Here is a 15,971-nt window from a genome sequence, read left to right as displayed (position 1 = left end):
GCGATGGAAGACAAAATGAAAGAAATGAAGCAAGAAGAGAAGTTTAGAGAAAAAAGAATAAACAGAAACGAACAAAGCCTCCAAGAAATATGGGACTACGTGAACAGACCAACTCTATGTGTGATTGGTATACCTGAAAGTGACGGGGAGAATGGAACCAAGTTGGAAAACACTCTGCAGGATATTATCCAGGAGAACTTCCCATATCTAGCAAGGCAGGCCAACATTCAGATTCAGGAAATACAGAGAACACCACAAAGATACTCCTTGAGAAGAGCAACTCCAAGACACATAATTGTCAGATTCACCAAAGTTGAAATGAAGGAAAAAATGTTAAGGGCAGCCAGAGAGAAAGGTCGGGTTACCCACAAAGGGAAGCCCATCAGACTAACAGCTGATCTCTCAGCAGAAACTCTACAAGCCAGAAGAGAGTGGGGACCAATATTCAACATTCTTAAAGAAAAGAATTTTCAACCCAGAATTTCATATCCAGCCAAACTAAGCTTCATAAGTGAAGGAGAAATAAAATCCTTTACAGAAAAGCAAATGCTGAGAGATTTTGTCACCACCAGGCCTGCCCTAAAAGAGCTCCTGAAGGAAGCACTAAACATAGAAAGGAACAACCGGTACCAGCCACTGCAAAATCATGCCAAATTGCAAAGACCATCGAGGCTAGGAAGAAACTGCATCAACTAACCAGCAAAATAACCAACTAATATCATAATGACAGGATCAGATTCACACATAACAATATTAACTTTAAATGTAAATGGACTAAATGCTCTCATTAAAAGACACAGACTGGCAAATTGGATAAAGAGTCAAGACCCATCAGTGTGCTGTATTCAGGACACCCATCTCATGTGCAGAGACACACATAGGCTCAAAATAAAAGGATGGAGGAAGATCTACCAAGCAAATGGAAAACAAAAAAAGGCAGGGATTGCAATCCTAGTCTCTGATAAAACAGACTTTAAACCAACAAAGATCAAAAGAGACAAAGAAGGCCATTACATAATGGTAAAGGGATCAATTCAACAAGAAGAGCTAACTATCCTAAATATATATGCACCCAACACAGGAGCACCCAGATTCATAAAGCAAGTCCTGAGTGACCTACAAAGATACTTAGAATCTCACACAATAATAATGGGAGACTTTAACACCCCACTGTCAACATTAGACAGATCAACGAGACAGAAAGTTAACAGGGATACCCAGGAATTGAACTCAGCTCTGCACCAAGCGGATCAAATAGACATCTATAGAATTCTCCACCCCAAATCAACAGAATATACTTTTTCTCAGCACCACACCACACCTATTCCAAAATTGACCACATAGTTGGAAGTAAAGCTCCCCTCAGCAAATGTAAAAGAACAGAAATTATAACAAACTGTCTCTCAGACCAAAGTGCAATGAAACTAGAACTCAGCATTAAGAAACTCACTCAAAACCGCACAACCACATGGAAACTGAGCAACCTGCTCCTCAATGACTACTGGGTGCATAATGAAATGAAGGCAGAAATAAAGATGTTCTTTGAAACCAACGAGAACAAAGACACAACATACCAGAATCTCTGGGACACATTCAAAGCAGTGTGTAGAGGGAAATTTATAGCACTAAATGCCCACAAGAGAAAGCCGGAAAGATCCAAAATTGACACCCTAACATCACAATTAAAAGAACTAGAAAAGCAAGTGCAAACACATTGAAAAGCTAGCAGAAGGCAAGAAATAACTAAAATCAGAGCAGAACTGAAGGAAATAGAGACACAAAAAATCCTTCAAAAAATCAATGAATCCAGGAACTGGTTTTTTGAAAAGATCAACAAAATTGATAGACCACTAGCAAGACTAATAAAGAAGAAATGAGAGAAGAATCAAATAGATGCAATAAAAAATGATAAAGGGGATATCACCACTGATCCCACAGAAATACAAACTACCATCAGAGAATACTATAAACACCTCTACGCAACTAAACTAGAAAATCTAGAAGAAATGGATAAATTCCTCTACAAATACACCCTCCCAAGACTAAACCAGGAAGAAGTTGAATCTCTGAATAGACCAATAACAGGCTCTGAAATTCTGGCAATAATCAATAGCTTACCAACCAAAAAGAGTCCAAGACCTGATGGATTCACAGCCAAATTCTACCAGAGGTACAAGGAGGAACTGGTACCATTCCTTCTGAAACTATTCCAATCTATAGAAAAAGAGGGAATCCTCCCTAACTCATTTTATGAGGCCAGCATCATCCTGATACCAAAGCTGGTCAGAGACACAACCAAAAAAGAGAATTTTAGACCAATATCCTTGATAAACATTGATGCAAAAATCCTCAATAAAATACTGGCAAACCGAATCCAGCAGCACATCAAAAAGCTTATCCACCATGATCAAGTGGGCTTCATCCCTGGGATGCAAGGCTGGTTCAACATATGCAAATCATTAAATGTAATCCAGCATATAAACAGAACCAAAGACAAAAACCACATAATTATCTCAATAGATGCAGAAAAGGCCTTTGACAAAATTCAACAGCCCTTCATGCTAAAAACTCTCAATAAATTAGTTATTTATGGGACATATCTCAAAATAATAAGAGCTATCTACGACAAACCCACAGCCAATATCATACTGAATGGGCAAAAACTGGAAGCATTCCCTTTGAAAACTGTTACAAGACAGGGATGCCCTCTCTCACCACTCCTATTCAACATAGTGTTGTAAGTTCTGGCCAGTGCAATCAGGCAGGAGAAGGAAATAAAGGGTATTCAGTTAGGAAAAGAGGAAGTCAAATTGTCCCTCTTTGCAGATGACATGATTGCATATGTAGAAAACCCCATTGTCTCAGCCCAAAATCTCCTTAAGCTGATAAGCAACTTCAGCAAAGTCTCAGGATACAAAATCAATGTACAAAAATCACAAGCATTCTTATACACCAATAACAGATAGAGAGCCAAATCATGAGTGAACTCCCATTCAAAAATTGCTTCAAAGAGAATAAAATACCTAGGAATCCAACATATAAGGGACGTGAAGGACCTATTCAAGGAGAACTACAAACCACTACTCAGTGAAATAAAAGAGGATACAAACAAATGGAAGAACATTTCATGCTCATGGGTAGGAAGACTCAATATCATGAAAATGGCCATACTGCCCAAGGTAATTTATAGATTCAATGCCATCCCCATCAAGCTACCAATGACTTTCTTCACAGAATTGGAAAAACTACTTTAAAGTTCATATGGAACCAAAAAAGAGCCCGCCAAGGGATTGCCAAGTCAATCCTCAGCCAAAAGAACAAAGCTGGAGGCATCACGCTACCTGACTTCAAACTATACTACAAGGCTACAGTAACCAAAACAGCATGGTACTGGTACCAAAACAGAGACATAGATCAATGGAACAGAATAGAGCCCTCAGAAATAATGCCGCATATCTACAACTATCTGATCTTTGACAAACCTGACAAAAACAAGCAATGGGGAAAGGATTCCCTGTTTAACAAATGGTGCTGGGAAAACTGGCTAGCCATATGTAGAAAGCTGAAACTGGATCCCTTCCTTACACCTTATACAAAAATTAATTCAAGGTGGATTAAAGACTTACATGTTAGACCTAAAACCATAAAAACCCTAGAAGAAAACCTAGGCATTACCATTCAGGACATAGGCATGGGTGAGGACTTCATGTCTAAAACACCAAAAGCAATGGCAACAAAAGCCAAAATTGATGAATGGGATCTAATTAAACTAAAGAGCTTCTGCACAGCAAAAGAAACTACCATCAGAGTTAACAGGCAACTTACAGAATGGGAGAAAATTTTCGCAACCTACTCATCTGACAAAGGGCTAATATCCAGAATCTACAATGAACTCAAACAAATTGACAAGAAAAAAACAAACAACCCCATCAAAAAGTGGGCGAAGGACATGAACAGACACTTCTCCAAAGAAGACATTTATGCAGCCAAAAAACACATGAAAAAATACTCATCATCATTGGCCATCAGAGAAATGCAAATCAAAACCACAATGAGATACCATCTCACACCAGTTAGAATGGCCATCATTAAAAAGTCAGGAAACAACAGGTGCTGGAGAGGATGTGGAGAAATAGGAACACTTTTACACTGTTGGTGGGACTGTAAACTAGTTCAACCATTGTGGAAGTCAGTGTGGCGATTCCTCAGGGATCTAGAACTAGAAATACCGTTTGACCCAGCCATCCCATTACTGGGTATATACCCAAAGGATTATAAATCATGCTGCTATAAAGACACATGCACATGTATATTTATTGTGGCACTATTCCCAATAGCAAAGACCTGGAACCAACCCATATGTCCAACAACGATAGACTGGATTAAGAAAATGTGGCACATATACACCATGGAATACTATGCAGCCATAAAAAATGATGAGTTCATGTCCTTTGTAGGGACATGGATGAAACCGGAAATCATCATTCTCAGTAAACTATCACAAGGACAAAAAACCAAACACCGCATGTTCTCACTCATAGGTGGGAATTGAACAATGAGAACACATGGACACGGGAAGGGGAACATTACACTCCGGGGACTGTTGTGGGGTGGGGGGAGGGGGAGGGATAGCATTAGGAGATATACCTAATGCTAAATGGTGAGTTAATGGGTGCAGCACACCAACATGGCACTTGTATACATATGTAACAAACCTGCACATTGTGCACATGTACTCTAAAACTTTAAGTATAATAATAAAATAAAAATTAAAAAAAAAAAGAAAAAAAATTCCCCAGGTGTGGTAGCGCGTGCCTGTAATCCCAGCTACTTGGGAGGCTGAGGCAGGGATATCACTTGAACCATGAGGCAGTGGTTGCAGTGAGCTGAGATCGCGCCACTGCACTCCAACCTGGCGATAGAGCAAGACTCTGTGTCAAAAAAAAAAAAAAAAAAAAAAAAAAGAATTGTCAAAAAAAAAGAAAAGAAACCAGGAAGACAACTCTACTTTTTTGCATTGAGGGAATAAACAAACCAACTAACCAACTAAAATAATACACTTGCTCCAACTAAGACAACATAGGAAGACCAGAGAGATGATTGGAGTCACCATGTTGAAGTACATTAGTTTGGGATGAGAATTCCTCATGACAGTGTTTATCCAATTGTAGGTAAGAAGCAGAGTTTAAAATTAAATTGTTCTTTATTCACAGATTGTTTTTACTTAACTCAATCTAGATACTCCTGAAGTTGCAATGTCAGTCATTGTTTGATTACAGATTAGGAGGCTAACCCAAATCCAAGTTTTTTACGTTTAAAAATACTAGATTTTGCATTGAAAGAATATATGAATCTTGCATTTTTATATTCTGTTTGTTGCTTTGCTGGTGAAAATACTCTTAAAATGGTCAACCTAACTGCTGGCATTATTGCACTGATATTTTTTGTAGTAGAAAGATTGAAATTTTAAAATAAACATTTTTCATTATGAAAGTATAGCACATAATAATTTAAGACGTTTTTGGAAAATACTAAAAATTCTCATGGTCCTACCATCCACTAGAAGCTCCTTGACAGCAGGAACTTTTGTTATGTTTTATCCACTGCTAGGTTCTCAGCACAAAGCACAATGCCTGGTACAGATAATATGCTCATTAAATATTTGTCAGATAAATAGAATCTAAACACAATCCCTTTTAGAAATTTGATCACTTATTTTCAGTATTTTTTCTCTTAGTTTATTTTGTTTTTATTACAGAATTGTAGCTATATAGTACATAAAACTTTGCTTTCTAATTTTTCACTTACTAATCTTATACATTTTTCATATTAGTGTATATTCATTTTTTCCACGTTATTTCATACTCAACAGTTTTAATGATTGCACAATAGTTTATTGCTACCCTGTAATAGACATACAGTGTATACTTCTTTTCTATTATTATTATCATCTACACTGTTTTTAATATTTTTGTTCATAAATTTTCCCTGTATTTATTCCAGGTGACTTTTCAGAAGCACAATTTCTTAAAGGGCATAGTAATAGCAGCTGCCATTTATTAAATGTTTACTAAGTGCTAGGTTATTTGCTATATAATTTCCACACATTATCTCAGGTAATCCTCTCAACAACCCTGAGAAATTGGTGGTGTATTCCCCATTTTACAGGTGACAAAACTAAGGTATAGAGAGCTTAACTTGCCTATGGCCATACAAGTAACAGGTGGTTTCAAATTTAGATCTGTTTGACTTCAGATACCAAGCTCTCTATCCCAGTGTTCTTAGCATATAGCATTGCCAAGTTGCTTTTCAAAAGGATTGCACCAGATTACTTTGCTATCTGTGCAAGAGTGCCTGTGTCATGACACCCTCCAGCATTGGATGTTAATACTTTAAAAAAAGATTTTGATAAATTGTTAGGCAAAACATGGTATATGGCAAACATTTAATAAGTAGATTTTGAATAGAGGAAAATTATTGAAACTAGCTAAGCTTCCTCAGAAATGAAACTGATAATAATTATTTCATTTTTTCATCTTGTTAGCTGTCATGGAAATACTGCATCTTGACACGCCCTTAGACTTCTGTCTGAACATTGCTAAACTGCTGATGGATCATGAAAGGTACAGAATTGATTTCCCTTTCTCTAAAGACTGACAGTTTTTGGCTAGGAACCAGTGGCTCACACCTAGAATCTCAGCACTTGGAGAGGCTGAGGTGGGAGGATCCCTTGAACCCAGGAGCTTGAGACCAACCTTGGCAACATAGCAAGACCCCATCTCTACAAAACATTTTTTTAAAAATTGGCTGGCATGGTGGCATGTGCCTGTAGTCATAGCTACTTGGGAGGCTGAGGTGGGAGGATCACTTGAGCCCAGCAGTTCAAGGTTACAGTGAACTATGGTAGTGCCACTGCATTCCAGCATGGGCAACAGAGCAGGACTCTCTCAAAAATAATTTAAAAAATTTAGTCCCTCCTTCACCCTAGCCACATAGCAAATCCAAATAGCTGCATGTGAGCTAATGGCTGCCTTATTGGACATTAGAGATTAAAAAAATTTCCATTATCACAGGGAAGTTCTATTGGGCAGCACTGTTTTAGACCCTGTATTTCTTTTAATGCAGACAACATTTAAAATAGCTCTTTTCTGGCAGCTACGTCATATGGTTAGTTTCCTGGACTTATGAAACTATATGTTTACAATATCAATTGCTCTTAATGCCTCATATCCTCCACTTTTATGGTTAAGAACCCATTAACCATACTTTATAAACTATTAAATTTCAGCCTGATTGTTACAGCCTATTTTTTCAGTTGTTCTGATCTTTGTGAATTTCAATTCTATCATGCAATCTATTAACTATTCCTCCCAGTTTGTGTCATCTTCAAATGTGGTATTGCCACCTGTCTTCATCTAATTCAGGGGTCTGCAAACTTTTCTTACAGGGTGAGATATAAGTATATACTTTGGGCTTGTGGGCCACACACTCTCTGTCACAACTAGTCAACTCTGCCATAGTAGTGCAAAAGTAGCCATAGACTAATCATAAACAAATGTTTGTGGCTTTATTCCAGTAAAACTTTATTCATAAAAACAAGCAGAGCAGATGGACTGCAGGCCATAGTTTCCTAACTCCAGATAATTTGACAAACAGGGCAAAACTGAGGCCAGAACCTTCGTGGCAGCATAGATTAATCTCCAGGTTAACATCAATCCATTAATCGATACTTTTTAGTGTACAATCGTTGAACCTGTTATAAATCCACCTAATTATACAGCTAGATGACCTAATTTCCTTCATCTTGTTCACAAAAATTTCATGGAACTTAATTTTTATTTTTTAAAGCTCTGGTTGCTTTTATCTTTCCTTCTTCCAAAAAGAATTTGAAGCTTCTTATATTCAAGTGTACAATAAAGCTCTGAAAATAATTGAAATAGACAATCAAAACCCTGAAAAGGAGGAAGCAAGCATACCAAACATAATGGCTAATATAGTTGCTGTGGTAAAGCGTTCAATTTAATGGTAAGCTTTCTTGCAGCCAGGGAAAAGGGGCAATGTGATATTTTATACAATTTTCATTATTAGATAACAAAAGCTAACATTGACTGATACTTGCTTTGTACTAGGCACTATTCTAAATTCTTTACATTATAAATTATGAAATACCTCTAAGGTAATTTGATTAACCCCATTTTGCAGGTGAGAAAAATGAGGGTTAGATAGAAAAACTAATTTGCCCACAATTGCATAGCTAGGAAGGAGCAGAGCTGGAATTTAAACATGTTTGCAGAGCCCACACTTTTTATTACTGTAGTAGAAGGAATACATTCAGTACTACATTCCAAAGCAATTAATCACTAGAAAAAGTTTACAAAGTGGTGGACTATGGGCTGGGTGTGGCGAGAGATGTGTTGCATATAGTTGAATTAGTTGCCAACATTTACCATTCAGGAAATTTCACATAAAAATATGGTTTTCTTAAAAAACTATATACATATATACGGTTTTCTGATTTCTCTTGAAAAAGTTGAAAAATCTGGAAACAATTGGCCGGTATTTCCACTAAGCAACGGTCGGTTGGAGCTAAGAGGCAGTTGCCACCTTTATACATAGGGCGTGTGTTCTCTAGTTTGTCACAGTCCCCAGAATTCCTTATTTACATCAAGTTGCCATTTATCTTTTGGTGTGTTATTATTACAGCAGATGTAAGAGGAAAATAAAATATGGCACCCACATCTCTGTCCAAAGTAGAATGAAAGCTAGACTGAGAAGATGTTGCAAGAAAATGGAAAGAATAAATTCCTTTCTGATAGAAGTAAAAAAGATTCTCGTGTGTTTAACATGCAAAGTGTGTTTGCATCAATGAATACAACCGAAGAACCCATTATAAAACAAAATATAGTAGAAACTACAACAGTACATAGAAAATCTGTGTAATGAAAAATAATTCAAGAAAAGGACTGAAATTTCAACTGGGTTTATTTTGGAAAGTGAATAAAATAAGCAATCCTGTTGTAAAATGCAGTTATGTAGTTATATATTAAGGGAAAAGATTGCCCAGGCATTAGCTCTCTTACAGACGACGACTTTACAAAAAAATGTCTACTGAGTCACACAATGTATTCTTTTTTCTTAGTACCTTCTTTTTTTTTTATTATACTTTAAGTTCTAGGGTGCATGTGCATAACGTGCAGGTTTGTTACTTATGTATACATGTGCCATGTTGGTGTGCTGCACCCATTAACTCGTGATTTACATTAGGTATATCTCCTAATGCTATCCCTCCCCCCTCCTCCCACCCCACAAAAGGCCCCAGTGTGTGATGTTCCCCTTCCTGTGTCCAGGTGTTCTCATTGTTCAATTCCCACCTATGAGTGAGAACATTCGGTGTTTGGTTTTTTCTCCTTGCGATAGTTTGCTGAGAATGATGGTTTCCAGTTTCATCCATGTCCCTACATAGGACAGGGACTCATCCTTTTTATGGCTGCATAATATTCCATGGTGTATATATGCCACATTTTCTTAATCCAGTCTATCGTTGTTGGACATTCGGGTTGATTCCAAGTCTTTGCTATTGTGAATAGTGCCGCAATGAACATACGTGTGCATGTGTCTTTATAGCAGTATGATTTATAGTCCTTTGGGTATATACCCAATAATGGGATGGCTGGGTCAAATGGTATTTCTAGTTCTAGACCCTTGAGGACTCGCCACACTGACTTCCACAATGGTTGAACTAGTTTACAGTCCCACCAACAGTGTAAAAGTGTTCCTATTTCTCCACATCCTCTCCAGCACCTGTTGTTTCCTGACTTTTTAATGATCCCCATTCTGACTGGTGTGAGATGGTATCTCATTGTGGTTTTGATTTGCATTTCTCTGATGGCCAGTGATGATGAGGATTTTTTCATGTGTCTTTTAGCTGCATAAATGTCTTCTTTTGAGAAATGTCAGTTCATATCCTTCACCCACTTTTTGATGGGGTTGTTTGTTTTTTCTTGTAAATTTGTTTGAGTTCTTTGTAGATTCTGGATATTAGCCTCTTGTCAGATGAGTAGATTGCAAACATTTTCTCCCATTCTCTAGGTTGCCTGTTCACTCTGATGGTAGTTTCTTTTGCTGTGCAGAAGCTCTTTAGTTTAATTAGATCCCATTCATCAATTTTGGCTTTTGTTGTCATTGCTTTTGGTGTTTTCTGTTGCATAGACATAAATAATAATGCCCAGTGAAGCATATTTATTTGTGGTGTCAAAGAGAATTTTGATATGATAGAACTTTTGAACATAGTGCCTGTGTCTTAAGTTTAATGTAGACTAGTCAAAATACCTTATGACTACAGAAGATATTTCTGCACTGGTTAACATAAGACTTGATATGAAACTTAAATCCAAAGTGGCAGTTTTTTTAAAGATAAAAACTTTAGTGTATTAATTTTATAATTCACCAGGAAACACGGTCCTAAAAAGATAAAAAATGAAACGTGTATATAGTAGCAATATACGTATACCAGATATTCTTCTGTGGCTTCAACCAAGATTATTGCTTTTTTTGGATGAATTGGATGCACAATACAGTAGTTGCTTCTGCTTCTTGTAGATTAGGGGGCTTAGTTGTATGTGGTGTTGTCACAGGTTGGGTTGCCCTGGAAGCAAATTTTGAGATGGAGGTTAACATGAAGATAATTTATTAAAGGGTTCTTTCAGGATCAGCACCTGTGAGGGGAAGGGAATGCAGCTGGACTAATGGGAGAAGTTGGCTTAAATATAGTCAGAAGGCCTCAGCCTTACTTATTGGGAGCTCTGAAGCTGGGATGGTCCCTCCAAATTGTCCTCAGCTAAGATCAGAGGGCCGGTCCTTATAGCCCAATGTTGACTAGTCTCTGTATGCCAGTTACCCTGGGAAAGGAGAATGACCTTGGGTGTGGTAGCTTTTTTCAGCCTAGCGAATTCCTAAAGAGCAACTGGGGAATAAATACTTCAGTTCTGAAGGGGAGTTTCGGGATGTAGTGCAGCATTTATGTCAGGTGCTGAAGATATATTTTTTGAACTGTTGAAAGAATTCAACTTGTTCATGTCATCCAAGGGAAAAATCCCTGACTCAGTTCAATGACTGACTTTTTGGTGAATATAATAATCCATATAAACACTCTGAATCTTTCTCTGCAAAAGTGCTCATAAGTAGTTACACAAACGTAAAATTTAATTCACGTGTTCTTAGTGAAGTCATTTTTTGGGGAAATGCTTTTGGCAAGGAATAATCTGGCTTACTTTTCTGTGCTGAAATTGGTGTCCAGAGATGGAAGTGATTACTTAAACTACATATTCACGATTATAGGTTTAAAGAGTGAATTCCAAAAAGGAAGTTTTCTGACTTCCAACATTGTAGTAATTAAAAATATTGCCTATTTTGTCTTTTTCAATTAATTTTACTAATGTCAATAAAGAACTGCAAATTGAAGAAATTGAACTGCACTGTATTGTGGTACTGAATCATAATTAGACAACTTTGGAATATCAGTATGTAGTAGACATTTGCTGCTTTTGGCCATCCATCATTTTATTCATTCCACTTTCCTCTTGATACAGTACCCGAATTTCCACTTAAGTATCTACTTCTCCCTATCAGCCCATGTGGACATTGACATGTTGGTGTAAAAGAAAGGATTTTAGCTTTCTATTTACAAGCCAACAAAGTAATCAATTTTAAAGGAAAATTTGATAAATTATTTAAATTTTTAGATTTCAAATTTAAAATATAGCTTCTCTTTTCCTACCTGTTCGTACTATGTGTTAATGTGCTTATACCGTCGTTCAGTTAATGATAAAATTTAATTACATATCTGGCAGTGGATTTTTTTACACTGCTTCACTCATTTATGTTACATATTTGGCTTCTGTAGACAGTGTAGGAAGCTGCATTATATAATGGACAATGCTTTTAGTAATTTTATAGCAAGAGCATAAGTATATTTTACACAGTAAATTTTTTTTTTTAAGCAATGAAAGCTAAGCATGCAGAACATTAACTGTTAGAAAGTGAATGAAGTGGCCAGGTGTGGTGGCTCACGCCTGTGCTTTCAGCACTTTGAGAGGCTGAGGCGGGTGGATTGCCTGAGGTCAGGAGTTCAAGACCAGCCTGGTCAACATGGCAAAACCCTGTCTCTACTGAAAATACAAAAATCAGCTGGGTGTGGTGACACATGCCTGTAATCCCAGCTACTCAGGAGGCTGAGGCATGAGAATTGCTTGAACCCAGGAGATGGAGGTTGCAGTGAGCCGAGATCGCGCCATTGCACTCCAGCCTGGGAAACAGAGAGAGACTCCATCTCAAAAAAAAAGAGAAAAGAAAAGAAAGTGAATGAAGTTCTGTAATGGACTAAGCTAATGTAGTTCAGATCTAGTTTTCTGAAGATCCACCTTGATGCAAGGATAAAATTTTGAATATATAGAATGGAGGGAAATACTATGTCTCTTAAACAATCTTTTTTTTTTTTTGAAAGTTCACCTTTTACAGTCAAGCTTCATTAGGAGACAGAGAGCAGACAATTCCAGGTTATATACTTATTAGATCCTAGTAATATCTGGTACTACTTAAGCAAAGAGCATAGGCTTTGGATTCTAGAAAAGCAGGTGAATGGCTTGATACTTTTATTGAGTCATTTTTCTGAATTTGTTAGATTATATCTATTTACTCTCTGACATTAACATTTAAGTAAACTTGCGAAAGATAAGATTAATTGGAGGTGGAGCCAAGATGGCCAAATAGGAACAGCTCCAGTCTACAGCTCCCAGCGTGAGTGATGCAGAAGATGAATAATTTCTGCATTTCCAACTGAGGTACCGGGTGCATCTCACTGGGGATTTTTGGAGAGTGGGTGTAGGACAGTGGGTGCAGTGCACCGAGCCTGAGCCAAAGAAGGGCGAGGCATTGCCTCACCCAGGAAGCGCAAGGGGTCAGGGAATTCCCTTTCCTAAGGGTGACAGATGACACCTGGAAAATCGGTTCACTCCCATCCTAATACTGTGCTTTTCCAACAGTCTCAGCAAACAACACACCAGGAGGTTATATCCTGCACCTGGCTCAGAGGGTCCTACGCCCACGGAGCCTCACTCATTGCTAGCACAGCAGTCTGAGATCAAACTGTAAGGCACCAGCAAGGCTGGCGGAGGGGCGCCCGAAATTGCCCAGGCTTGAGTAGGTAAACAAAGCAGCCAGGAAGCTCGAACTGGGTGGAGACCACCACAGCTCAAGGAGGCCTGCCTGCCTCTGTAGACTCCACCTCTGGGGGCAGGGCATAGACAAACAAAGGGCAGCAGAAACCTCTGCAGACTTAACTGTCCCTGTCTGACAGCTTTGAAGAGAGTAGTGGTTCTCCCAGCACTCAGCTGGAGATCTGAGAACTGACAGACTGCCTCCTCAAGTGGGTCCCTGACACCCGAGTAGCCTAACTGGGAGGCACCCCTGAGTAGGGGCAGACTGACACCTCACACGGCCGGGTACTCCTCTGAGACAAAACTTTCAGAGGAATGACCAGGCAGCAACATTTGCTGTTCACCAATATCCACTGTTCTGTAGCCTCCACTGCTGATACCCAGGCAAACAGCGTCTGGAGTGGACCTCTTGCAAACTCCAACACACCTGCAGCTGAGGGTCCTGACTGTTAGGAGGAAAACTAACAGACAGAAAGGACATCCACACCAAAACCCCATCTGTTTGTCACCATCATCAAAGACCAAAGATGGGGAAAAAACAGAGCAGAAAAACTGGAAACTCTAAAAATCAGAGTGCCTCTCCTCCTCCAAAGGAACGCAGCTCCTCACCAGCAACGGAACAAAGCCGGACAGAGAATGACTTTGATGAGTTGAGAGAAGAAGGCTTCAGCCGATTAAACTACTCCAACCTAAAGGAGAAAGTTCGAACCGATGGCAAAGAAGTTAAAAACTGTGAAAAAAATTAGACGAATGGCTCACTAGAACAACCAATGCAGAGAAGTCCTTAAAGGACCTGATGGAGCTGAAAACCATGGCACGAGAACTACGTGATGAATGCACAAGCCTCAGTAGCCGATTCGATCAACTGGAAGAAAGGGTATCAGTGACGGAAGATCAAATGAATGAAATGAAGCGAGAAGAGAAGTTTAGAGAAAAAAGAGTAAAAAGAAATGAACAAAGCCTCTAAGAAATATGGGACTATGTGAAAAGACCAAATCTATGTTTGATTGGTGTACCTGAAAGTGATGGGGAGAATGGAACCAAGCTGGAAAACACTCTGCAGGATATTATCCAGGAGAACTTCCCCAATCTAGCAAGGCAGGCCAACATTCAAATTCAGGAAATACAGAGAATGCCACAAAGATACTCCTCGAGAAGACCAACTCCAAGACACATAATTGTCAGATTCACCAAAGTTGATGAAGGAAAAAATGTTAAGGGCAGCCAGAGAGAAAGGTTGGATTACCCACAAAGGGAAGCCCATCAGACTAACAGCTGATCTCTCGGCAGAAACTCTACAAGCCAGAAGAGAGTGGGGGCCAGTATTCAACATTCTTAAACAAAAGAATTTTCAACCCAGAATTTCATATCCAGCCAAACTAAGCTTCATAAGTGAAGGAGAAATAAAATCCTTTACAGACAAGCAAACGCTGAGAGATTTTGTCACAACCAGGCCTGCCCTAAAAGAGCTCCTGAAGGAAGCACTAAACATAGAAAGGAACAACCGGTACCAGCCACTGCAAAAACATGCCAAATTGTAAAGACCATCGAGGCTAGGAAGAAACTGCATCAACTAACGAGCAAAACAACCAGCTAACATCATAATGACAGGATCAAATACACACATAACAATATTAACCTTAAACGTTAATGGGCTAAATGCCCCAATTAAAAGACACAGACTGACAAATTGGATAAAGAGTCAAGACCCATCAGTGTGCTGTATTCAGGAAACCCATCTCACACATAGGCTCAAAATAAAGGGATAGAGGAAGATCTACCAAGCAAATGGAAAACAAAAAAAGGCAGGGGTTGCAATCCTAGTCTCTGATAAAACAGACTTTAAACCAACAAAGATCAAAAGAGAGAAGGCCATTACATAATGGTAAAGGGATCAATTCAACAAGAAGAGCTAACTATCCTAAATATATATGCACCCAATACAGGAGCACCCAGATTCATAAAGCAAGTCCTTAGAGACATACAAAGAGACTTAGCCTCCCACACAATAATAATGGGAGTTTTAACACCCCACTGTCAACATTAGACAGATCAATTAGACAGAAAGTTAACAAGGATATCCAGGAATTGAACTCAGCTTTGCACCAAGCAGACCGAATAGACATCTACAGAACTCTCCACCCCAAATCAGCAGAATATACATTCTTTTCAGCACCACACCACACCTATTCCAAAATTGACCACATAGTTGGAAGTAAAGCTCTGCTCAGCAAATGTAAAAGAACAGAAATTATAACAAACTGTCTCTCAGACCACAGTGCAATGAAACTAGAACTCAGGATTAAGAAACTCATTAAAAACCACTCAACTACATGGAAACTGAACAACCTGCTCCTGAATGACTACTGGGTACATAACGAAATGAAGGCAGAAATAAAGATGTTCTTTGAAACCAACGAGAACAAAGACACAACATACCAGAATCTCTGGGACACATTCAAAGCAGTGTGTAGAGGGAAATTCATAACACTAAATGCCCACAAGAGAAAGCAGGAAAGATCTAAAACTGACACCCTAATATCACAATTAAAAGAACTAGAGAAACAAGAGCAAACACATTCAAAAGCTAACAGAAGGCAAGAAATAACTAAGATCAGAGCAGAACTGAAGGCAATAGAGACACAAAAAACCCTTCAAAAAATCAATGAATCCAGGAACTGGTTTTTTGAAAAGATCAACAAAATTGATAGACCGCTAGCAAGACTAATAAAGAAGAAAAGAGAGAAGAATCAAATA

General features: G+C 38.5%; 1 protein-coding gene across 2 annotated transcripts in view; it reads left to right on the top strand.

Annotated features, from left to right (window-relative positions):
- The window catches only part of TEX11 (testis expressed 11), a 399,429-nt gene that overhangs the window by 188,025 nt on the left and 195,433 nt on the right, over window positions 1-15,971 (top strand). For both annotated transcript variants that reach the window (XM_055266828.1, XM_055266827.2), the window contains one exon: window positions 6,545-6,623. In XM_055266828.1, the coding sequence (XP_055122803.1) occupies window positions 6,545-6,623 (79 nt within the window). The remainder of the gene's footprint in view (window positions 1-6,544; window positions 6,624-15,971) is intronic.

Source organism: Symphalangus syndactylus, chromosome X (assembly GCF_028878055.3).
Source record: "Symphalangus syndactylus isolate Jambi chromosome X, NHGRI_mSymSyn1-v2.1_pri, whole genome shotgun sequence".
Classification (NCBI taxonomy): Eukaryota; Metazoa; Chordata; class Mammalia; order Primates; family Hylobatidae; genus Symphalangus; species Symphalangus syndactylus.
The sequence above is the reverse complement of the archived record's forward strand: the minus strand, read 5'-3'. Positions and strand labels throughout refer to the sequence as shown.